This window comes from Physella acuta, unplaced genomic scaffold (genome assembly GCF_028476545.2).
Source record: "Physella acuta isolate Inbredline_101_S28 unplaced genomic scaffold, ASM2847654v3 ptg000144l, whole genome shotgun sequence".
NCBI classification, from domain to species: Eukaryota; Metazoa; Mollusca; class Gastropoda; family Physidae; genus Physella; species Physella acuta.
Genome location: NW_026731663.1, coordinates 1773359 through 1801166, shown reverse-complemented (window position 1 = coordinate 1801166; position 27808 = coordinate 1773359). Strand labels below are relative to the sequence as shown.

Here is a 27808-nt window from a genome sequence, read left to right as displayed (position 1 = left end):
GGGGGGTAATTACTCTGGGGGGTAATGTCGGGGGGGAAATATCCGGGGGGTAATTGACAGGGGGGAAATGCCCTGTTCCCGGTGAAGACAGGGGTGGGGGGGGGGGGGTAGCTTAGCGTTGGGAAATCTGATATCGTCTTCACGGGCTAATTGTTGCATTGAAAGCGTTCTAAATACGTTCAGAACATGACAGCCCCATGCTACCTATATGCCAGCCACATGTAATTTATGCCACATATAACTTATGCCACATGCAACCTACGCCACATGTGATCCAAAATACAGCCCAGCGTGAGACTCAGGTAACATCTCAAGAACAAACGTCCCACGTTACACATTGCCACACCCCCTACACGAACCAGTCACGCATTAAAGGCAGCCCCCTTCTCCCATCGCCTCAACCCTTCATACGCTATTAGAGACAACACCCACTCCCCCCCCCCTACCAACTAGCATCAAAGACACCACGTGATTTACTACCTACATCTTTACCTACGGCGTTGAGACCACAGACACAAACAATGTCACAGTAACATTTCACGATCAAGTCTGCCCCTCCCTTCCCCCAAACTCCGTTATCCCCCCCCCCCCCCCCCCCATGTCGCAGTCACTTATGTATACACCGACAACAAATACAACTACACATCCCCCAGCTAAACGTGTTTTACACTTAAAATCTGAAACTTCCAAATTTAACTCCGCCCCACCCATTATTTTATTTTTCTTTAACTGTAAACGGAATAAAAGCTTTGGATTAACAATAGCTAGGCTAGAGCGTAGGTGACACAACTCCACCTAGACAATACCGCACCGTGGGCTAATTATAGACAGGCACTCATTGTAAGCGATGACAATCATCGCTATTGAACAAAATCTAATTGTTCAATCACAGTGCGCTGTGGTGCAGATATTAATCTGCGCTCTCCTATACAGGTGTGTGTTGGTATATTTTCTTACATGACTAAATTATTAGTTATTTTTCTGGAGCTAAAGAAGGCATGGTATTAAAACAATGAGGAGGGAGGGTGGGGGTGGTTTTAGATTAGACAGTTTCGGTAGGTCTCGGAAAATACCAGAGTGTATAGGGTGTTCTGTGGTTTAGCCATACCCTATACAACGTTCACTAGGCTAATAGATAGCATTGTATTATATTTCTATAGGGCAATATAGCCTTCACGAAACTAACTGTGGCTGTGTGGTATGATTAACTTTGATTAAGACAACAGTAGTCGGTATTATATTATTATAGGCTAGATCTAGATTTAATTTTCGATAACAGAGCACTGCAATGTCTAAATCTAGATTCCTATATGTAGACAGTAGTTTGGCTATTACATTGGTTAAGTTAGATCTAATGGAATTCATAAATTTAAGATTTGGAAAAAATACGTTAGTAATTACAAGTTTCAGTGTAGGCGTATCTCTAACTAATTTTTTTTGGCCCAATTGGCTTAGATGTAATTAAATTTTTCAAATTAGCAATTAATCCACATGAGTATCGCATCATCAGAAAGGAGGTACGGCAATCTTCTTTATTGATCGTTCGATGTTTGGTTATTTCTAGATTTAGGTATTAGGTACTGTAACTAAGGTAGCGTCTTTAGCTAGACTATACTAACTAAAGGCAGATCACTTTAATTATTAATTATTAATGCAGTTCAATTCGTAACCAGATAGTCTAGGGCCTAGGGCCTAGGGCTAGGACTAATTAGCCTAATTAATTAGGTAAAATGTAACAATTCTATCAACTTAAATGTATATCTATACTTACACAGCTACAGAATGTATTCGAACGTAACAACTTTTAATCTTTGTTTTAAAATAATTAATCATGTTCCAGCATCTCGTATTAAGTTAATCCAACAGGTGTCCGAGATTAAGAACATAATCCATCCATTCGCCGTGGGACCCAATTCTCGAAATCGGACTTGAAAGAACACAGCACACCTGAACTACATCACTGCCACTACACTAACTGATACATTTAACTGATTCTCTAGACGAGACGGTCTTCACAAGAAATCATTTGTGTGCACACACACACACACACACACACCCAGCAGACGGTACGGTACGAACCCAGACGTCCCCACGAGTGCCATTGGTCGTGTCGCGCCACGGGGCGATTTCCCCCGAGTCATAACCTTTGACCTCTTACGTGGTGCGCTGGATGTAGCAGAGCCCGCGAAATCTAAACGTCGTCATCGAATGGACGGTGAGATGGTTCAAGGACTGGGTAGACTGGCCGTCCAATGTTTACGTAGATTGGCCGTCCAATGTTTACGTAGATTGGCCCTCCAATGTTTACGTAGATTAGCCGTCTAATGTTTAGATTTCTAGATCTGACAAGACTATTTGAGGGGCTGAATAGATTCATTGATACGGTTAAACTTTTAAGAACCGTTCACAAAGGCTCGCTGCGAAGGTAACTATATTTCTTCGATCATGGATTATTGTATAAAAGGGCTTTTTACTTGTTGGTGACTTCATTAAACATAGACGACAACATAACAGATTACATTAACTATTACATACATAAGGATAGTGTTCCTTTCAGGCATCTTTCCGCCCCCCCCCCCCCTCCCCCTCGAGCGAAATAAAAAGAAATATATACTTTATTTTATGTCGAGAATGAATACTTTGACCAGTACCCGACTCGGCCCCGGAGAAAAATGTCTGGAAAAAAAGGGTCTGTCTATTAAGTCTCATTTCGGCTTTTCTAAAAACACAATAGAATATTTTCATCTTCGATTCATTTAATATTTATTTATTTTCTAGAGCGTAAAGAATGAGTTGATAAACATCTGAGCCTCTCCCAATACTCTCCCCTTTAGCAGTGGCGTCGCTAGGTCGGGTGTCACCCGGTGCGGCACTTCGTGGTGTCACCCCCCTCCAAGAAACAAAGTATATATATATATATATATATATATATATATATATATATATATATATATATATATATATATATATATATATATATATATATATATATATATATATATATATATATATATGGTGTCACCCCTCTTGTAATAATTGTCGATTTGTACTTAATTGACTATTTATCTTTAATTAACCATTAATGGAACTGGCAAAAAGCATTTTTCTTCTGTACATTTTGCTATTTTTCGCCATGGTGTCACCCCCTATATGGTGTCACCCGCAATTTCTGACCTCGGCAATATTTTAAAATTTGAGGACTTCCGTTTCAACAGAAAGGGATTATCCCGGATGTCGAGAGTTATCGTTCCTTAGATCCCTGTGATGATAACTAACAGTAAACCCAAGCTAAATCCTGTTTTTCTAGTACCAGACGCCGTAGGTTAGGGTTAAATCGCTGAAAGGAATAGCTGGAAAATTCTATTTAATCCCGATGCATCACGCTAGTCTCTTCTATCTTCGTTTTATTTTAATCTCTTAAGGAATGTTGCTAAAACACAATTTTTAAGGAATGTTGCTAAAACACAATTTTTAAGGAATGTTGCTAAAACAAAATTTGTCCCAGAGGTTGGACCAGGGTCAGGGTTATGTATCTTTGGACATCCTGTTTAAGTTTTAATACTTATTTGGACACATTTGTTTTAATAAACAGGTAGGCGCCGCGGCAAGGTTAAGCTGGTGGCGTAATTTGTAACTCTTCTAGTAAAGAATTCAAAATTGTCTTTACCAACAAAATTTGATGTTTGAAATAGTCAAATAAATGGAATTTGTGTTTAGGTAAGGGTGGATACCCCATCGATCCCGGAATTCAATTTTTTAAAAATTTCCCACAAAAAAAAAAAAAAAAAAAAAAAAAAAAAAAAAAGCAACAACAACTATATCCGGGTAGTGAAAAAAAAACAACCACCAATGGTAATATTACACAATTTTAAGGGCACTTTTCCCGTGTTGTAGGATGGACGCCAACGCCTGGCCATCCATCAACCAAAATTTACAACCTTAAAATAGAACGACAAATAAACACCCTGTTGCACAGCAGACGACAGCGGGCCGTCTTGGCTGTTCCGCACTAATAAGCTGGATGCAGCTGTTCTCCTAATCGGAGTTCAGCTCCGGAGCGTACGGGTGTCAAGTTCTCCGGACTATTTTAGATGTCGCGCGGAAGGATATTGTGACAGTGGAGCCAACTACAGACGAACAGGGCGGATAGTCTTACTACACCTTGTTGGCCAGTGACAACTCATTGACGTAATGGATGGCGGAAGTGTTTATAAATAGAAGCGGATTTTAGAGGTGGAAGAATAAGGGGAACACACACCACACCGACCTTGTCCCCGTCCCAGAATCTTCGTAAAGACTGTAGTCAGCTACATATGACATGAACATTATAATATTATGAAGATAAAACCCGTTTAGTGTAGGCGTATATATAATAGTCTCCCTTCTTAAATAATATTTTATTATAAACCTATAGGCCCCCTATATATATATATATATATATATATATATAAATATATATATATAAATATATATATATATATATATATATATATATATATATATATATATATATATATATATATATATATATATATATATATATATATATATATATGTGTGTGTGTGTATATATATGTGCGTGTATGTTAACATACAGGTAAATGTTTTTACCTGTATTTAAAAATTGTCACCTACAGGTAAATGTCACAACCAACAGGTATGATTATGTGTACCCAGCAGGTATGATTATGATTTATGTGTACCAGCAGGTTGGATTATGTGTACACCGTTGAGTGTTTCCAACACAGCATATGTTTACACATACATTCATACGTCCATTTACACAAGTAAAGCCTGTACATAAAGCCGCCTTACGGGGTCCCACTATGATGAAGTCACTGATGGAAAGTAAAAACATATGTGACGTGCCTGAATGGTTTCCTATGCAGGATGCACGGATGCCGAGGGCGGACATTCCATTAACTGAGTTAACAACACAACAGTTAAATAGGGGTTTTAATTTTTTTAAAAGGTGTGTTGTTTTGATGTAAACGGAACTTGAAAGATGTCGCCCATTTAACCAGGACGGGGTCCACCTCCCCCCAAACCCCCTCCCCCAGCAGAGCAGTGAGGCGGTGTATGGTGTGGGATAGTACGTGTGATATCTGGAATGATATTAGCGGCGTTTTTTTTTTAAACTTCCATTCTTGTGTTTGGTATTACAAGGGAGGGGGGGGGGGTGGGGTTAAGGGAGAATTGTCAGTGATTTCACTTGTGTGCACTGAAGGGAGAATTGTCAGTGATTTCACTTGTGTGCACTGAAGGGAGAATTGTCAGTGATTTCACTTGTGTGCACTGAAGGGAGAATTGTCAGTGATTTCACTTGTGTGCACGGATGCCTCGGTTCGAACAGGAGTGACGAACACAACTGACAGACAAAACTACTGACAAACACAACAACTGACAAACACAACAACTGACAGACAAAACAACTGACGAATACAACAACTGACGAACACAACAACTGACGAATACAACAACTGACTAACACAACAACTGACGAACACAACAACTGACGAATACAACAACTGACTAACACAACAACTGACGAATACAACAACTGACAAACACAACAACTGACAAACACAACAACTGACGAATACAACAACTGACAAACACAACAACTGACGAATACAACAACTGACAAACACAACAACTGACAGACAAACACAACTGACAAACACAACAGCTGACGAACACTTATGTACACTATAACACAATCCAAATTTAAATAATTGTGTTTGGACAGACATCCCAAAAGATTACATTCTTACAAGCTTTTATTTTAACTTGCTTCCATATTCTTATATCGTGTTGCGTCCTTCCTGGAATAATAGGACATTGTGAACGAAAGTTCACTCTCTTCTACCCAACTGATTTTTTTTCAAACTTGACACGTAGGTCAAGCACCGCTGACAATGCAGTCTGACATAGCCATGAACATAATTAGATGTTTGATTAATTTTTCAAAATTAATTAAAGATCGCAATTTGAAGTAATAATCTGTTCGCGCTATTAGTGTTACACAGACATTTGGCGCACAGGTATTTTTAGTTATACGATTTTATTTTATTTAAACTAAAACATATCAAATAATTTAAAAAAAAAACAACATTTATGATAGCAGGCTTTTATTTATGAACTAAAAATAAATAAAATAAAACGATCTTCTTTTAATAATTCAATGCATCACTATCTATACAACTATGAAGAAAAACACAGGTCGCTTATTAATAAGTTTTTAAGAATATTCAAAACAAAATATATTAACACACTCTTGTCTTTATAGTTATTTAATGAATTGAAATCATTATTATATTTCAAGGACATATTTTCCACAAGTTTAGTGCATTAATGAAGATTTTTATTACAAACGTTATTTTTAAATAGTTAAAATATTTATTATGAGAAAAGAATACACACTCAGACTGAGAAGCAGACTTCACGAAACAAAAGCAGTAAAGTGTGGTGCGTCTCATTGAAACGAAGGATTTTATTATATTTTGTTGAAAGAAGATAAAGTATTTTTAAAATGTTTAAGTCACGCACCATCTTAAACTCATCCCTTAAAAATGTATTGATCTAAGTTTTAGTTAAATAGTTTTAGTAAATAGAAAAAAAAAGAAGAATCATGAACAGCCATTTCTTGTGTGTGTGTGTGTGTGTGTGTGTGTGTGCGTGGGGGGGGGGTGTTGAGTGTGGACATACATGTGTAAACTACATAGGCGTGTGTGTGTGTGTGGGCGTGTAGGCATGCATGTGTACATTACATAGGTGTGTGTGTGTGTGTACATTACTTGAGACGTGTGTAGGTCTTATACCAATAAGGGCATGTGTATTTACAGGTGTGGGTGTTTTAGTGTGGTTCACACCCCAATGGTTACCCGTGTAGGTGGTTAAGACCCACCTGTAACTAACCATGGGTGAAAATCCACCCTCGCACACAACTTTATATATTATTATATAGCTGTCGACACGACGATTTGACGAAGGACTTTAGTCAAAACGACGTGTGTTAAATTTTATTTAATTCATGTTTTAATATTTCCGCATTTCAATAAGATTTCTAAACCCGTACAAAGTTTATTATCTTAAAATATTTAATATTTTTTTCTTTGTCAGTCTGCTACCTTGTATTTTAAGATCCCCTCCCCCAATTTATAGCTATGCTATTAAAAAAAAAGTCAAACTTAATTCTCCACAATCGTCCTTCACACACAGCGCCATTACCCCCCCCCCTTGTCTCAAGCGACGCGCAGATTTATGAGCATGTCTCTTAAGGTCAACACACGGTTTTATGTTTATGCTTTTTTTTTAATAAATAAAATAATTTTTTAAAAGGTTACATAACTGCAGAGAAATATTTAAGGCTCTAATATTTGACTGCAAAAAATTATATGAAGTAAATGCATATAACTATATAAAATAAGCAATTATGAGCTAAAGGATGGTATTTATATTTATAGAGTGTTATGTGACCACTGGCCGAACAGTCTCTTACTGTGGCTAGACAGTCCATCATCATTTTTCCCGTTCGTGCCCAAGACGGAGCAGATTAAGTAGACTGCATCCAGCCGCCGTTGTTTCCTTCATGTGGGGTACCCATCATATGAGGTACCCAACATGTGAGGTACCCAACATGTGAGGTACCCATCATGTGGGGTACCCATCATGTGGGGTACCCAACACAGCTGGGTGAACTCGAAACGTCCCACAGACTCGAGCCCGGGATCCGAACTCGAGACTTTCAAGTTAGCAGTCTAGCGCTCTACTGCTCGGCCAAATCGTCACCATATAGGCCATACAGGTAGCTGGAGAGGCCATACAGCTACAGATGACATAATGTAGCTTGACGGTCCATATGGTGGAATCCCCAGAGTAAAAGAGACGGGTGAAAACAAACCATGGGACCTAAATCGAGAGTCTCAATAGGACGACACCTGAGCTAGCTTTCTCTTTTTATATTTTGATGAGGATACAGTTTCTTTTTTAACGTGCGAATAGATTATCTCCCGAAACAACCTTACATAACCCACAAAATCATTGTACACATTATGAAACAAACAACACACATTACACATTATGAAACAAACAAAAAGCACACTGTACACATTTGTACACAGACAATACAAACTTTCGACCCTCCCCTCCCCAACTCCATTGTCTTCTTGCTGTCTGAACCATGACGAGAACTGGACGACACTTTACTAAAAACACGACATTTCTTCTCGGGAGTTTCTAAACTGTCACTTTTGTCTAGAAAACATTAGACAGGCCAGACACGCTTCTTCGCCAAAAGCGTAACGCTTTTCTAGCGCATTTTCTAAAAACAAATAAACCACAGTAAAAATAAATTTATTATCGCATATATAATTAACTGTAATTAGTTGATATTCTAAGTAAATGTTAAAGTAATATTTGTGTCAAATTTCGATAATACACTTAAGGACACGACTCGACCCCCTCCCCCAAATCCCTCCCATATCGTGGTGGCTCATATCCCCTCCCTACACGCGAACACATTGAGTTATTTCCCTTGCATTAATAACACACGGCGCCTTGCCCAAGCCGCATCCAAATATATCAAGAACGAGCACCCTCGACTGATGGGTTATCAGAGATAAAGGGGGACAACTATGACCGAACTCGGCCAAATATCGTCAAGACGGACCCAGGGGAGATAGTGAGGTTTCTCATAGCTGAAGGGGTCAAATGTCCCTCGGGGGGTAAGAGGTGTGGGGGAGGGAGGGTGGGGGAGGAGTTCCTGGAAACCTTGAGGGTAAACGGTGCTCAACGCTAATGGGAATTCCCGATATTCGGGTACACGGTAGAGACGGTCAAAGCGAGGCTTGACGTCAGTTTATTGTTGTTGTATGTAAACAAGTTGTACAAGTTCTACCCCCAAATAACAAGCACACGTCTCCTATTATATTTTGTATTCTATTTTTAGACCGCCACGGCTTTAAAAGTTTTTATGGTTCATTATTCTACGAAGAGAAAATAAAATGGCCGATAGAAAGTTGAAACCACACAAACATGATCGATACAATCAACAACACACCAGATGTTGACGATGGGTCAAAGTAGTGGACACGCTGGATAAACCAAGATACGGGAGTAGTAGTATAGTAGGTCCCCTTTGGGTATTATTTGTGCAGACATGTTTATATAGTAAAATATTGAGCAGCCAGAGCAGACATGTTATATAGTAAAATACTCCAGCTGGAGCAGGTGTTCCCCTCCTCCTATTGTCTTCCGTGACGCTCCTTTACGGCCGCGACGACAAACAATAGAGTATCGATTTTTTTTTTTTTGAAAGATATGTTTAAATAGTCATTAAAAATAATTTATTCAGCTAGGCTTGCTTTACAATAGGCCATATTTCTCATACAGTTGATCTATAAATAGCCGTTACTATTTACTATCAGTCTGTTTTTGTCCTGTTTTTTGTCTAGTCGTGTTAATTATGTTAAGTGTGATTGCTTTATTTGTTGTGGCTGTTTGCTTTGTTGGTTTTTAATATTTACATATGTTGTAATCACAACGTTTTCAATGTTTTTTTATTTTATTTTATTTATTTTTTAACCACCTTTTAAATTTAAGGTTCTATAACCAGCATTTTGACGACCACTTATATATAGTTAAATACATTTTGTTTATATTTTTATAATTTTCTAAAAAAATATTAATATAGAAGATCAACATATTTTTTTTTTTCTTTCTGTGATCTCGGCATATGAAGTGATAGTGTGTTCATCACTATGTCCAACCGCCTTACTTTCCCTAACGTAAGTTAGGTACCCATCAGAGTTGGGTAGACTCGGGGACAGTCTACTGTCTTTGAACCTGGATTCGAACTCAGGACTTTTGGGTTAGCAGTCGTAAGTTCTACCACGCTGCCCCCTTCATTCATGACTATATAAGTTCCTATTGATTTGGTCAGAATAATTGTCAGGGGCACAGTTATCTCTTTACTAAATAAAACTAATATAGAAACGAAGGCAGAGTCGAATTTTTCTAGAACAGTCTTGTTAACAACCACGAGTAGCGTCCCGTAAATTTAGGATCCCAATGGTTTAACATAGAAATGCCACTAAACACCCTTGGTGATGTCTTTGTAAACGAAAAGTCCGTTAAGTTTCAAATCTCAAGTTTTGTAAACGTCTTTGTTTAAGTATTTACATTGTTTTATGTAGGTTCAGAAGTATTTCATAGCGACAATGGAACAGTGTCCGTGCGCGTTTGTTTACATTTAAAAATACATGTCGCGTGCTTTGCGCGCGTCTCTCGACGTTTTAAGTTTTCCTAGTGTTTTTAAAACAGCGATTTCTTTCTAAAATAGTGACCAGGGTCAGACATCAAAGAGTATATTAATCAATTATCATTAACAATTTAAAAAGTAATTTAGGATGTCAATGGTTTAACATAGAAATTACACTAAATACCCTTGGTTATGTCTTTGATTTTGTAAACAAAAAGTCGATTATGTTTCAAATCTCAAGTTTTGTAAACTTCTTTGTTTAAGTGTTTACATTGTTTTAAGTAGGTTCAGAACTAGGTTTATTTTATTAACATAAAAGTTTTGTCTTAATTAAAAATAATTGTCAGACTAAATAGCTAATTAAAATGATCAATAGCAGTTTGGTTTAATAAGTAATATATGTGTTACACCAGCGTTAATCTTAGAAAAATATTTTGATTGTTATGATTATAATTGTTTTTTTTTTTTCCAATTGTCTTATTAATACTCGGCCTTATGATTTGTGAGATAATGACCAGCATGGTATATATTATATTTATATACACTGTTATTATTTTTTTAAAGTCATCACTACCCCACTGAAACCTCTTAAAATAAGACCATTTTCCTATGATCAAAATTTTAGCTCAAATCAGTGAGAAATAAATCGGGTCTAGCATATATATATATTTTTTTTTTTTTTTTTTGAGACTCACATATACACATACATATACATACACACACACACACACAAATGAAACTAAAATCAAATCACAACAAGTCTTGTTTAATTTTATTAATTTTATTTTCCCTAAGCCGATAAAATACTATGGTATAATATTTACAAGCTTGCAAAACATACACGCGTCATTCACTCTATGTATTTTTTAAGTGCAACGAAGGCACGAGACCGCCTTTTATTGTGTGCCGTGAGCACAATACCCATTGTATGGGTATCTGAGCATAGGGCAATAGCTATACCCCAACGCACATGGGCGGTTAGATAATAAGCGAGGTAGCTTTTCCGCGGAGCAAGCTGTGAAACAGGTGAAATAAAGAAAGTCGCTTTTTTTTTTTTGTATTTTATGTCTCAATCAGGGTGGCGCGATATTTTTTTTTTTCTCTTTGTATCCGTGTTGTAAACAAAATGAGGAGGAGAAAGGGTAGTGACCTACCCTCCCACCCGTGTGTTCCATGATGGCAAACACAATTTTAAATGTGTATTTGTTAGGTTTTAGTAGCGATACATCTTCTACTTGTTTCTTCCTTGTGACATCATTAGCAGGGGAGACGATTCGTTTCCGCGGAGCGAGTCGTGCGTCATTTAAAGACATCAAATAGGGTAATGTTACACAAGACAAGCTTTTGGTACTCTGTTGAAATTAATTAAAGGGAGAAAACCCTAAAAAATATTTACTAACGTCCCTCTGGTGTAATCTTTACAAGCTAACAAAACATACGCCGTCATTCACTCTACGCATTTTTTTTTTTTAAAGTGCTACGAAAGCACGCGGCTACCTTCCATTGTGTACCGTGACCACAATACCCATTGTATGGGTATCTGCGCATAGGACAATGAATCAAACAGACTGTGTCGGAAAAATACTTCCACACAACACCCTTCTCTCGAAGAAGACAATTTATTTTTAACTTCACGTTGAGTAATTTTATTTTTTTTTTAAATTTTTAAAAAGTGTTTTTGGTACGTTTTAGTAGCGAGATATCGTCTACTCGTTTCTTCCTTGCGATGTCATTAGCAGGGGAGATGATTCGTCTTTTACAGTGAGCTAGACCATCTCTTTTCCAAGTGCAACGTACGCGAAATAAAGACACTAGCTTTTGTATTTTATATCGCAAGCAGGTGACGGGATATTTATACATCTGCTTGAGCGTTATCGGCGAAACTTGTTTTAAACATTATTAATACGCTAAAATTTTAAAATATTATTGTTTCATACACCGATCTCAAGATAGAGTTTTTTAATCAGATCTATTACTAACAAATATTGTCATTTTAACACACTGCGTAACCATCAAGTTGAATCAACCACACCTGATGTTACCACTCGTTAAGTCTTCAAGACAAAACACTGATACTAAACAAGACATTAAACTGAATTATATGCCACTATGTGATACAACTAATATTATCTTTGCAATGTTAAAAGAGGGGTTATAACTTGTATTGAGTATAGATGTATAGTGTTTAATATTTAATGCATAGAACACTGGACAAAAAAAAACAGATTTACATCCCCGCAACATCCGACATAAGGGTTGGGATGGGTACGGGGAGGGCGGAAGAGAAGAAAAAAAAACACCATAAAATGTTTAACGCTACAAATGTTTGGCTTTATTCAACGACTTAAGAGTAGAAATGTGCTATTATTTTATATATGTCTTCATTGTAACAGTCACCATAACAAATGATTACAATTTATGATTTTTGTATGCGAGAAATGCTCCCAGTGTGATTGCACCAAGTCCTGCCACAGACCATTTAATTAATGTTTTAAAAGATGGCCAATCTCTCTGACTTTCAGTGCGGCGTGAATAAAACTCAACCAGACCTTGCTGTAGAAGATAAAAAAGAGAGACTCAATGTCTTAATTTCCGTATCTTGAAGATGGGTAATCAGTATACTTTAAAGTCATGGGGAGAGAGGTGATAAAAGATGATAGAGATAAAATATAGCTGTAGCATACATAACAATTATCCTAAACGCAATATGCATTCTAATGAAAACACAGCACATAAATTTGAATTAATCAATATTCTGTTGTTCAAATGTATCAGTTGAAACAAGTCAATATACTGATTTAGATTCTTCTTAACAGGTGATATAAATTTGATATTATGATGTATGCAAATAGAAACTATTCTTACCCATTTATCATTAGACGTCAACCATTCTTGTAAGTTAGTGTCGATATATGAGGTAACCCATTCAACAACATTATCCGCCAAATGGTTTTTATTATGTACGAAACAATATACCACAAAACATCCAGCGAAGCCTAAAAGCGCTACAAGCCTGCCCCAGTTAACACCATCAGAGAAGGTTTCATCAACTATTATTTTAAAAGTATCATAAGCGTTGTTATCAGTAATATTAAGCTGTTCAATCAAATCATTGAATCTATTTCGAAATCGTTCCTCAAATTCATCACCAAGATTACGCATTGCCGCTTGGACAACATTTGGAGTAACACTACTTTGTCGCCCATCATTTTCCCACTGAAAACCTTCCTTCGCTACTCGATGTTTGATATAATCCACTACTATCGAACGAGTATTATAAGATTCCATGTTTTCAGACAATTCACTCGAACTTAACACATCTGTTTTTAAAAAACCATCTCAAACTTTAAATGAGATTCATTTATATTACACAAAAACAAAAAATACCTAATTCAGCAAACAAAAAAAAAGTGAAGACCTTTTGTTGTTCGTAGCAACTAAATCGCCAACCAATCTTACGGCCACCTGCATAATCGATCAAATTATAGAAAGAACGTGGTTTGCATCGCAAATTTAAAAACATGGCGATGTTTTTACCTATGCTTACAGACCTCAACCAAAAAAGACAATGAAACTATAAGAAGGAGGAATATATATCTTAGTCATGCAGCAGATTACCTGCCCATGTTCGCTTTAGTATTACAGTTTTCATTTAATTTCTTTTTGACTTGAACTTCTTTAATTTAAGAAGGTTTACTTATACATAATACATTACGTCTAATTACAATTTTTTATTTTTACCACTCAATGTATTTTGTTTTTTCTATATCTTGCATTGTCATCTTAATTTTTGATCACCTTAGTAAAAATTTGCTTAAGATTATAAACTTCAAGTTTTAAAAAACATCAACGTTAGAGTACGTCGTGTCAAATGACACACCGTTTAAAATGTCTACATTTAAAGTTCACCAACATAATGACGTAAAAACTAAATATGATATGACGTTAGCATACATATCATTCAATCTAATCACTCTAAAGTACAAATCAATAATTTTTATTGATTAAGGGGTTGGGTGAGTTATTTTTATCACTATTCGCCCTTCCCCTTCCCTTTGTCCGCAACCCCTTTCCTCTTCTCCCATTCCTAACCTCAATACCAACCGTTAGATACACAGACCGTACCACTACCCATTCTATTCCATTTAAGAGACAAAGGATGTATGACAATCTTACAGACAAATATTTATTTAACTAATATCACAACTCCTAGACACTACTCCAACAGACTGAGATATTTAACTTATAGACACCACTCCTCGTTGAATATCTCTTGCAGCCTAGCCACCTATGTCCGCCGCCCTCGCCCCATCCCTAAACACCCGCTAGATAAACAGACCGTACCTCTACCCACACTATTACTTGGACAGACAAAGGACAAAGTAACAGACAAACTTGTATCTGTATTCAACTAATGTTACAAGTGACATTGCTCCCATCCAACTCCGAAACATTCGTGGCCCAATTTCGAAACCAGACTCGTTGAAAACTCCCCTGACCCTAGTTTAACTTTGCCTCACCGATTCCAAAACAGTCCTGTACCAAACATCCATGTACTAACTTTGAAACCTGTCTTGTTGAAAACAAAGACCGTCCCACTCTAGTGTAAACTATAACACAACCAATTCCGAAACATCGATGGTCCCAGTTTGAAACCTGTCTAGGTGAAAACGAAATCCATCCCAAGGTAGTATAAGCTCTTCTCCGATCACTTCCAAAAACATCCATGTACCAAGTTTGAAACACGCCTCTGTGAAACCCAAACTCCCCCGACGCTAGTTTAAACTCTACCCCCATCAATTCCAAATCATACCTGTAACAACTTTGAAACCTACCTAGGTGTTAACAAAACACCTCCGACCTTTGTATAAACTCTGCCCCTCATCTATTCCAAATCATACCTGTAACAACTTTGAAACCTACCTAGGTGTTAACAAAACACCTCCGACCTTTGTATAAACTCTGCCCCTCATCTATTTCTAAACATACATGTAACAACTTTGAAAGCTACCTCGGTGAAAACTTCACCGACCCTAGTATGAATTCGACTGACAACAATTCCTAAACATGCATGTCCCTACTTTGTAACCTGCCTCGGTGAAAACTTCACCGACCCTAGTACGGACTCTACACCTACCGATGCCAAAACATGAATGTTCCGAGTTCAAAACCAACCTTCACCGACACTAGTATGAACTCGGCTACCAACAATTCCTAAACATGCCTGTACCAACTTTGCAACCTGCCTCGGTGTTAACAAAACTCCCCCGACCCTAGTATGAACTCGACCGACAACAATTCCTAAACATGCATGTCCCAACTTTGTAACCTGCCTCGGTGAAAACTTCACCGACCCTAGTATGGACTCTACACCTACCGATGCCAAAACATGAATGTTCCGAGTTCAAAACCAACCTTAACCGACACTAGTATGAACTCGGTTACCAACAATTCCTAAACATGCATGTACCAACTTCGAAACCACCCTCGGTGTAACCAAAACACCTCCGTCCCTAGTATAAACTCTACCTCATCCAATTCCAAAACATGGATGTCCCAACATTGAAACACGCTTCAGTGAAATACAAACTCCCACGACTCTCGTATAAACTCTCTACCTATCAATTCTAAAACATGGATGTACCAACTTTGCAACCTGCCTAGGGGAAAACTCCCCCGACCCTACTATAGACTCGAACCCTAACAATTCCAAAACATGCATGGTCTAGCTTCGAACCCTGCCTCGGTGAAAACGTCACCGACTCGTGTATAAAATCTGTCCCAACCAACCACAAACCTTCCCTGGGCACCCGAATAAAAATAACTCACCCAGCCCCTTAATCAATAAAAATTATTGATTTGTACTTTAGAGTGATTAGATTGAATGATATGTATGCTAACGTCATATCATATTTAGTTTTTACGTCATTATGTTGGTGAACTTTAAATGTAGACATTTTAAACGGTGTGTCATTTGACACGACGTACTCTAACGTTGATGTTTTTTAAAACTTGAAGTTTATAATCTTAAGCAAATTTTTACTAAGGTGATCAAAAATTAAGATGACAATGCAAGATATAGAAAAAACAAAATACATTGAGTGGTAAAAATAAAAAATTGTAATTAGACGTAATGTATTATGTATAAGTAAACCTTCTTAAATTAAAGAAGTTCAAGTCAAAAAGAAATTAAATGAAAACTGTAATACTAAAGCGAACATGGGCAGGTAATCTGCTGCATGGCTAAGATATATATTCCTCCTTCTTATAGTTTCATTGTCTTTTTTGGTTGAGGTCTGTAAGCATAGGTAAAAACATCGCCATGTTTTTAAATTTGCGATGCAAACCACGTTCTTTCTATAATTTGATCGATTATGCAGGTGGCCGTAAGATTGGTTGGCGATTTAGTTGCTACGAATAACAAAAGGTCTTCACTTTTTTTTTGTTTGCTGAATTAGGTATTTTTTGTTTTTGTGTAATATAAATGAATCTCATTTAAAGTTTGAGATGGTTTTTTAAAAACAGATGTGTTAAGTTCGAGTGAATTGTCTGAAAACATGGAATCTTATAATACTCGTTCGATAGTAGTGGATTATATCAAACATCGAGTAGCGAAGGAAGGTTTTCAGTGGGAAAATGATGGGCGACAAAGTAGTGTTACTCCAAATGTTGTCCAAGCGGCAATGCGTAATCTTGGTGATGAATTTGAGGAACGATTTCGAAATAGATTCAATGATTTGATTGAACAGCTTAATATTACTGATAACAACGCTTATGATACTTTTAAAATAATAGTTGATGAAACCTTCTCTGATGGTGTTAACTGGGGCAGGCTTGTAGCGCTTTTAGGCTTCGCTGGATGTTTTGTGGTATATTGTTTCGTACATAATAAAAACCATTTGGCGGATAATGTTGTTGAATGGGTTACCTCATATATCGACACTAACTTACAAGAATGGTTGACGTCTAATGATAAATGGGTAAGAATAGTTTCTATTTGCATACATCATAATATCAAATTTATATCACCTGTTAAGAAGAATCTAAATCAGTATATTGACTTGTTTCAACTGATACATTTGAACAACAGAATATTGATTAATTCAAATTTATGTGCTGTGTTTTCATTAGAATGCATATTGCGTTTAGGATAATTGTTATGTATGCTACAGCTATATTTTATCTCTATCATCTTTTATCACCTCTCTCCCCATGACTTTAAAGTATACTGATTACCCATCTTCAAGATACGGAAATTAAGACATTGAGTCTCTCTTTTTTATCTTCTACAGCAAGGTCTGGTTGAGTTTTATTCACGCCGCACTGAAAGTCAGAGAGATTGGCCATCTTTTAAAACATTAATTAAATGGTCTGTGGCAGGACTTGGTGCAATCACACTGGGAGCATTTCTCGCATACAAAAATCATAAATTGTAATCATTTGTTATGGTGACTGTTACAATGAAGACATATATAAAATAATAGCACATTTCTACTCTTAAGTCGTTGAATAAAGCCAAACATTTGTAGCGTTAAACATTTTATGGTGTTTTTTTTTCTTCTCTTCCGCCCTCCCCGTACCCATCCCAACCCTTATGTCGGATGTTGCGGGGATGTAAATCTGTTTTTTTTTGTCCAGTGTTCTATGCATTAAATATTAAACACTATACATCTATACTCAATACAAGTTATAACCCCTCTTTTAACATTGCAAAGATAATATTAGTTGTATCACATAGTGGCATATAATTCAGTTTAATGTCTTGTTTAGTATCAGTGTTTTGTCTTGAAGACTTAACGAGTGGTAACATCAGGTGTGGTTGATTCAACTTGATGGTTACGCAGTGTGTTAAAATGACAATATTTGTTAGTAATAGATCTGATTAAAAAACTCTATCTTGAGATCGGTGTATGAAACAATAATATTTTAAAATTTTAGCGTATTAATAATGTTTAAAACAAGTTTCGCCGATAACGCTCAAGCAGATGTATAAATATCCCGTCACCTACTTGCGATATAAAATACAAAAGCTAGTGTCTTTATTTCGCGTACGTTGCACTTGGAAAAGAGATGGTCTAGCTCACTGTAAAAGACGAATCATCTCCCCTGCTAATGACATCGCAAGGAAGAAACGAGTAGACGATATCTCGCTACTAAAACGTACCAAAAACACTTTTTAAAAATTTAAAAAAAAAATAAAATTACTCAACGTGAAGTTAAAAATAAATTGTCTTCTTCGAGAGAAGGGTGTTGTGTGGAAGTATTTTTCCGACACAGTCTGTTTGATTCATTGTCCTATGCGCAGATACCCATACAATGGGTATTGTGGTCACGGTACACAATGGAAGGTAGCCGCGTGCTTTCGTAGCACTTTAAAAAAAAAAAATGCGTAGAGTGAATGACGGCGTATGTTTTGTTAGCTTGTAAAGATTACACCAGAGGGACGTTAGTAAATATTTTTTAGGGTTTTCTCCCTTTAATTAATTTCAACAGAGTACCAAAAGCTTGTCTTGTGTAACATTACCCTATTTGATGTCTTTAAATGACGCACGACTCGCTCCGCGGAAACGAATCGTCTCCCCTGCTAATGATGTCACAAGGAAGAAACAAGTAGAAGATGTATCGCTACTAAAACCTAACAAATACACATTTAAAATTGTGTTTGCCATCATGGAACACACGGGTGGGAGGGTAGGTCACTACCCTTTCTCCTCCTCATTTTGTTTACAACACGGATACAAAGAGAAAAAAAAAAATATCGCGCCACCCTGATTGAGACATAAAATACAAAAAAAAAAAAGCGACTTTCTTTATTTCACCTGTTTCACAGCTTGCTCCGCGGAAAAGCTACCTCGCTTATTATCTAACCGCCCATGTGCGTTGGGGTATAGCTATTGCCCTATGCTCAGATACCCATACAATGGGTATTGTGCTCACGGCACACAATAAAAGGCGGTCTCGTGCCTTCGTTGCACTTAAAAAATACATAGAGTGAATGACGCGTGTATGTTTTGCAAGCTTGTAAATATTATACCATAGTATTTTATCGGCTTAGGGAAAATAAAATTAATAAAATTAAACAAGACTTGTTGTGATTTGATTTTAGTTTCATTTGTGTGTGTGTGTGTGTATGTATATGTATGTGTATATGTGAGTCTCAAAAAAAAAAAAAAAAAATATATATATATGCTAGACCCGATTTATTTCTCACTGATTTGAGCTAAAATTTTGATCATAGGAAAATGGTCTTATTTTAAGAGGTTTCAGTGGGGTAGTGATGACTTTAAAAAAATAATAACAGTGTATATAAATATAATATATACCATGCTGGTCATTATCTCACAAATCATAAGGCCGAGTATTAATAAGACAATTGGAAAAAAAAAAAACAATTATAATCATAACAATCAAAATATTTTTCTAAGATTAACGCTGGTGTAACACATATATTACTTATTAAACCAAACTGCTATTGATCATTTTAATTAGCTATTTAGTCTGACAATTATTTTTAATTAAGACAAAACTTTTATGTTAATAAAATAAACCTAGTTCTGAACCTACTTAAAACAATGTAAACACTTAAACAAAGAAGTTTACAAAACTTGAGATTTGAAACATAATCGACTTTTTGTTTACAAAATCAAAGACATAACCAAGGGTATTTAGTGTAATTTCTATGTTAAACCATTGACATCCTAAATTACTTTTTAAATTGTTAATGATAATTGATTAATATACTCTTTGATGTCTGACCCTGGTCACTATTTTAGAAAGAAATCGCTGTTTTAAAAACACTAGGAAAACTTAAAACGTCGAGAGACGCGCGCAAAGCACGCGACATGTATTTTTAAATGTAAACAAACGCGCACGGACACTGTTCCATTGTCGCTATGAAATACTTCTGAACCTACATAAAACAATGTAAATACTTAAACAAAGACGTTTACAAAACTTGAGATTTGAAACTTAACGGACTTTTCGTTTACAAAGACATCACCAAGGGTGTTTAGTGGCATTTCTATGTTAAACCATTGGGATCCTAAATTTACGGGACGCTACTCGTGGTTGTTAACAAGACTGTTCTAGAAAAATTCGACTCTGCCTTCGTTTCTATATTAGTTTTATTTAGTAAAGAGATAACTGTGCCCCTGACAATTATTCTGACCAAATCAATAGGAACTTATATAGTCATGAATGAAGGGGGCAGCGTGGTAGAACTTACGACTGCTAACCCAAAAGTCCTGAGTTCGAATCCAGGTTCAAAGACAGTAGACTGTCCCCGAGTCTACCCAACTCTGATGGGTACCTAACTTACGTTAGGGAAAGTAAGGCGGTTGGACATAGTGATGAACACACTATCACTTCATATGCCGAGATCACAGAAAGAAAAAAAAAAATATGTTGATCTTCTATATTAATATTTTTTTAGAAAATTATAAAAATATAAACAAAATGTATTTAACTATATATAAGTGGTCGTCAAAATGCTGGTTATAGAACCTTAAATTTAAAAGGTGGTTAAAAAATAAATAAAATAAAATAAAAAAACATTGAAAACGTTGTGATTACAACATATGTAAATATTAAAAACCAACAAAGCAAACAGCCACAACAAATAAAGCAATCACACTTAACATAATTAACACGACTAGACAAAAAACAGGACAAAAACAGACTGATAGTAAATAGTAACGGCTATTTATAGATCAACTGTATGAGAAATATGGCCTATTGTAAAGCAAGCCTAGCTGAATAAATTATTTTTAATGACTATTTAAACATATCTTTCAAAAAAAAAAAAATCGATACTCTATTGTTTGTCGTCGCGGCCGTAAAGGAGCGTCACGGAAGACAATAGGAGGAGGGGAACACCTGCTCCAGCTGGAGTATTTTACTATATAACATGTCTGCTCTGGCTGCTCAATATTTTACTATATAAACATGTCTGCACAAATAATACCCAAAGGGGACCTACTATACTACTTACGGGACTACACAGGTTAATAAACTAGAGCACGGGGACACTGGGGGCGTGTGGCTGACCCCAACCTGTAGGTGAGACCACGGCTTTACCTGACGGACAGGTAGAGTCCAGGTCGTCGTGGTTGTATGATGGTAGGTGGTGTTGTGGTGGCATAGTTGTATGATGGTAGGTGGTGTTGTGGTGGTATAGTTGTATGATGGTAGGTGGTGTTTTGGTGGCATAGTTGTATGATGGTAGGTAGTGTTGTGGTGGTATAGTTGTATGATGGTAGGTAGTGTTGTGGTGGTATAGTTGTATGATGGTAGGTGGTGTTGTGGTGGTATAGTTGTATGATGGTAGGTGGTGTTGTGGTGGCATAGTTGTATGATGGTAGGTGGTGTTGTGGTGGTATAGTTGTATGATGGTAGGTGGTGTTGTGGTGGCATAGTTGTATGATGGTAGGTGGTGTTGTGGTGGTATAGCTGTATGATGGTAGGTGGTGTTGTCAGTTCTTAGACACGGGCCACTAATGACACAGGTCGTGGTGGCATAGTAGGTAGTGTCATCAGCTCGTCTTAGCATACAGCATCAGCCACTAATGACATAGGTTGTGATGCCATGAGCCACTAATGACATAGGTCGTAGTGCCATATAACACGGGCCACTAATGACATACATGGTGCCATACAAGACGAGCGACTAATGACATACATAGTGTCATATAGCACGGGCCACTAATGACATACATAGTGCCATACAGCACGGGCCACTAATGACATAGGTCGTAGTGCCATACAAGACGAGCGACTAATGACATACATGGTGCCATATAGCAAGGGCCACTAATGACATACATGGTGCCATACAACACGAGCCACTAATGACTTACATAGTGCCATACAGCACGGGCCACTAATGACATACATAGTGCCATATAGCACGGGCCACTAATGACATACATAGTGCCATACAGCACGGGCCACTAATGACATAGGTCGTAGTGCCATACAAGACGAGCGACTAATGACACACATGGTGCCATATAGCACGGGTCACTAATGACATACATAGTGCCATATAGCACGGGCCACTAATGACATACATAGTGCCATACAACACGGGCCACTAATGACATACATAGTGCCATACAACACGGGCCACTAATGACATACATAGTGCCATATAGCACGAGCCACTAATGACATGCTAACACACGGATACAACTGCTGTATCAACAAGCGTGTCTACATAAGCTGCATCCATTAGCCTGCGCATCAAGGTGCGCAACTTTCTACCCAAATACCACCCCCCCCCCACCATCCATTATATTAAGACACTGGCCCATCTTATGAAACTATAACTCTAAAAGACACGCACTTTCTATTCAGCCGAGCCGGTAAAAAAAAAGTGAAGAACTCGTGTAATATAGGGGCAGTAACTCCGTCTCAAATAGCAGGGGAAAGAAATCATTCAAACACTAATTAGTTTGTTTTTTCAGTTGCAGCTTGAAAGAAAATATCAACACGATCTACATATTTTACAATTATTGTTAGTGATTGGTATTAGATTTAGGAGAAGGCTTACATTTGTAATGTATATATACAGCTATATTTTTCTGCACAGGCAATCAAAACATATGGTGTGCTTCGTGAATTAAAAAAAAAAACAACCCATCCACCTGAAGTAAAAAAACTCAACCAACTTACCAAGGGTAAGAATGAAATTAAACCAAATCCTGACTGAAAACTCGGATAATCCAGCTACGTCACAGATATAACACCAGAGAACAACTAACCATATGGTGACGGAGAAACTAATTAAGTGCCCAAAGGTTTTGGCCGTTAAGAAATTTAAGTCACAAACTTTAAGTATGCTATGATTTAGGAAGAAATAATTTACCAAGAGCGCTTTATGAAACCTACATATAATGTCATTAAAATATGACATTAAATGCAGTTTTTTAAATATTTATTACCTAACATATGTGGCTATGATAACAATTAATTAAAATTATGTAATAAAAACAAAACTATCTCTACAATACTCCTACGTGTATGCTTACAGCAGCAATAATAAATGTTAAAATAATAAATTTAATTAAACTATTTTAAAAATTAAAACAAAAAAATCTAAGTTTCGCTATAAACGAGAAAAGGAGAGAGCGAGCATCTGAACTAACCAAGAGTGAATCCACAAGCTCCAGTGCTAAGGCCTGTTGCTTCTGTATTCGTCCCCAAACTTTTCAAACAGCCAGATCTGTGGCCCTTTGCGAGGCTTGCTGTGACAGCGCGCAGTCACACCGCCGAGCAGTGACGATAGATTGGCGCTGCGAGTGGCTAGGTCACGTCTCCTGCTTCATCTCCTTTAGCTTGTATTTTATTCACTAGATCAAACACGTTATCCTTTCAAAAATCAATTTATTTTAAAGAATATTAATGAAAAGACATCTACAGAAAAATATACTAACATATTTTATGCAAGGAACGACAAAAAGTTATTCAATTCCACATCTAATCATTTCAAATACCACAATAACTCAACATTGCATATACTACATTAGACAATCCACCATTTCACATACCACAACCCATCATTTCAGAAACCACACCCCACCATTTTAGATATCACATCCCACTATTTCACATACCACAACCCATCATTTCAGAAACCACAACCCACCATTTTAGATATCACAACCCACCATTTCAAACACCTCAACTCACCATTTCATATACCACAACTCACCTTTCCATAAACCACAATCCTCCATATTATATACCACAACCCACTATTTCATTTACCACAAACCACAATTTCATGTACCACTAACTACCATTTCATATACCACAACCCACAATTTCATATACCACAACCCACCATTCAAGACAGCACACAAACCACCATTTCATATACCACAACCCACCATTTCATATACCACAACCCACCATTTCATATACCACAACTCACCATTCAAGACACCACACAGACCACCATTTCATATACCACAACCCACCATTTCATATACCACAACCCACCATTTCATATACCACAACCCACCATTTCATATACCACAACTCACCATTCAGGACACCACACAAACCACCATTTCATATACCACAACTCACCATTTCATATACCACAACCCACCATTTCATATACCACAACTCACCATTCAAGACACCACACAGACCACCATTTCATATACCACAACCCACCATTTCATATACCACAACTCATCATTTCATATACCACAACCCACCATTTCATATACCACAACCCACCATTTCATATACCACAACTCACCATTCAAGACACCACACAAACCACCATTTCAGCTAGCGGACTTCCCCCCCCCCCACCCTTCAGACTTGTGTAGATTTGATCGTGCATCTACTGCACATCTCGGCTTATGCTAATCAGGCTGGCTCTTTCCGTTTATCCTAGTCATGTGACGACCCCCCCCCCCCCCACCTCACCTCAACCTGATCGAAATCTTCCTGTAACTTTGTCAGTCAAATATTCGCGTGGCCTCAGGGGTAGGCAAAAGATGGTCTCGATACAACATTCGGATGAGAAATGTGGATTAAACGAAATGTGAATGACAAGAATCGGTGGGTCTAGAAATATCTGGATTGGTGGGTCAAAAATTATAGATTGGTGGATAGAAGTCAAGTTTTGATTGGTGATTAGAAGGAAAGCTTTGATTGGTGAATAGAAGGAGAGTTTAGATTGGTGGATCAAGAATACGTGGCTTGGTGGATTAATACAAATGTGGATGTGGGGATTAAAAAAACGTGGATTGGTGGACCAAACAAAATTGTGAGTTGGTATATCTAGAAAATTGTGGAGTGTGGATTGGTGGAGCAGGGAAATCGCATTGTTGTATGCAGATAAATGTGGATCAAGAGAGATGATCCATCACGTGTTACAGTTTATCCACGTCCTAACAATATGGCTGTCTCCACACCTCTAACAATGCGAGGCGTGGTCGAAAGTAAGAGCCGATAAATGCTACCTGTATGGCTGCAGTTCACTCAACTGTGATTGGTCGAATGATACAAGTAGGGTTAAGCAAATCGTTTATTTGGCGGGGTCAAAGAAACAGATGAACTCTACTTCTCCTGCTTCATCTGGTTTTAAAGTCTGCGTAGTAGGCCTATTTATTTTTAAAATGGCCTCTAACTTATTTGGTTCTATTTTTTTCCCTCACACCCAAAATTCTTGTTTAACAGTAGTTTCTGCTATCTCACAAAACAGACAAAAATAACAAAATGTATTCTTTTAAAAGACAGCAGCTATACTACATTTTAAACCCCCACAAAGATATAGAAAAAAAACCCACATCCTCCAATTTACACCGAGCGGTAACAGAATTCGAGCACAGCGAGAGAAAGGCCACGTCACATCCTTGCCGTCTGTGTGTTCAGCCATCCTCTCGGGTCACAGCTGTGGAGTCCCACACTAGTTGTCGGCCCTGACGTGCACTGCGCACTGGGGGAAAAAATATAACGGTACAGCTTGCCCAGGTAAAACTGAGCTAAACCATTTTAGGCCGCTAATGTCTTGACATTTAAAAAAAATCTTTTGGATCCCATAAACCAACAATATTTTCTGATGTATCTGAAGCAGGCAGAGCTAGTCCACACTTAAACCAGCGCGGTTAATTAGATCTATATTCTTACAAGAGTTACGTATGATAAGAAGAATGGATTAAGTCCCTTTGTGATTAATCGTCAAAGATTATACAGCCACTGGTGTTGTTTTTAGGTGGCTTGCGGCTTAGATGGTAATAGTGGTCTACACGGAGATGGTAATAGTGGTCTACACGGAGATGGTAATGGTGGTCTACACAGAGATGGTAATGGTGGTTTACACGGAGATGTTAATGGTGGTCTACTCGGAGATGGTAATGGTGGTCTACACGGAGATGGTAATGGTGGTCTACACGGAGATGGTAATGGTGGTCTACATGGAGATGGTAATGGTGGTCTACTCGGAGTTATATACACGGAGATGGTAATGTGGTCTACACGGAGATGGTAATGGTGGTCTACACGGAGATGGTAATGGTGGTCTACACGGAGATGGTAATGGTGGTCTACACAGAGATGGTAATGGTGGTCTACACGGAGATGGTAATGGTGGTCTACACGCAGATGGTAATGGTGGTCTACTCGGAGTTATATACACGGAGATTGTAATGTGGTCTACATGGAGATGGTAATGTGGTCTACATGGAGATGGTAATGGTGGTCTACACAGAGATGGTAATGGTGGTCTACACGGAGATGGTAATGGGGTCTACACGGAGATGGTAATGGTGGTCTACTCGGAGTTATATACACGGAGATTGTAATGTGGTCTACATGGAGATGGTAATGTGGTCTACATGGAGATGGTAATGGTGGTCTACATGGAGATGGTAATGGTGGTCTACATGGAGATGGTAATGGTAGTCTACACGGAGATGGTAATGGTGGTCTACATGGAGATGGTAATGGTGGTCTACACGGAGATGGTAATGGTGGTCTACATGGAGATGGTAATGGTGGTCTACACGGAGATGGTAATGGTGGTCTACACGGAGATGGTAATGGTGGTCTACATGGAGATGGTAATGGTGGTCTACATGGAGATGGTAATGGTGGTCTACATGGAGATGGTAATGGTGGTCTACATGGAGATGGTAATGGTGGTCTACACGGAGATGGTAATGGTGGTCTACATGGAGATGGTAATGGTGGTCTACACGGAGATGGTTATGTTGGCCGTCTGGGATAAAGTGGCCCACTACTAAAGATGTTGTTCTGGGATAAGATCTTCCCATACTTAGATGGTGTTCTGGGATAAATGGCCCAATACTTAGATGATGGCCTGGTATGCTATTGATAACTATATTATGAGATCACTTAACCAAAGATGACCTTATGCAACCCCCAGAATCCTTTATAACATTGAACAACACAAACAAGCAACAAATGATTAATTGCTTGAAATAATAACATTTTAATTTAGTCATTACAATCTTTTTCAACATAATCTAATGAATAAAAAGTTATCATCATATAGGCCTATATATATACATTAAAATAACAGGGAATGTAACAGCTTATTTTTACAACATACCCCATACATACATAGGAATTCGGAATGACATGAATGACTGTGAATCACACCAACAGAAAAGTTCAGTTTAATGAAATAAATAAATAAATAAATAACATTTTTTGTTCTGTATTGTAATTTAAAATGTACAGTACATTAATAAATAATTAATAAATACATTTTTGAATACAAAATATACATGTAGTTAGGTTTAACACAAAAGAGACAATAATTTAACAGTTCAGTATTTACAAATTAAAAAAACAACAACACATAATTGTATCTCTTTTAATCTTGACATGTATCACAAAAGCTCTTTTTAAAGCAAGACAAATAAAAAAGGAATAAACATTAGCACCGGTTAACGTATCAAATAATTTTAATGCATAAGCAAAACACGGGAAGTAATCATGAAAACAAAGTTTCTACTTTTAATAGTGCTGTGGCCTCCCTTTATTAAATGAACTCTTGATCTT

At 37.4% G+C, this 27808-nt stretch overlaps 3 protein-coding genes across 3 annotated transcripts in view; 1 reads left to right on the top strand and 2 right to left on the bottom strand.

Annotated features, from left to right (window-relative positions):
- LOC131935449 (epithelial splicing regulatory protein 1-like) overlaps nucleotides 1-23457 on the bottom strand; it is a gene marked incomplete at its 3' end in the record, with an annotated part of 45662 nt that extends 22205 nt beyond the window's left edge. The window contains exon 1 of the mRNA XM_059291847.1: nucleotides 23407-23457. The remainder of the gene's footprint in view (nucleotides 1-23406) is intronic.
- On the bottom strand, nucleotides 12671-13531 carry LOC131935448 (apoptosis regulator Bcl-2-like; the record flags this gene model as incomplete). Its single annotated transcript, XM_059291846.1, has 2 exons — nucleotides 12671-12814; nucleotides 13127-13531. Coding segments are annotated over 2 exons (549 nt in total), but the record flags the coding sequence as incomplete, so codon positions are not given.
- On the top strand, nucleotides 16837-17697 carry LOC131935447 (apoptosis regulator Bcl-2-like; the record flags this gene model as incomplete). The annotated part of the gene is made up of 2 exons (XM_059291845.1): nucleotides 16837-17241; nucleotides 17554-17697. Coding segments are annotated over 2 exons (549 nt in total), but the record flags the coding sequence as incomplete, so codon positions are not given.
- Nucleotides 23458-27808: the final 4351 nt, after the last annotated feature.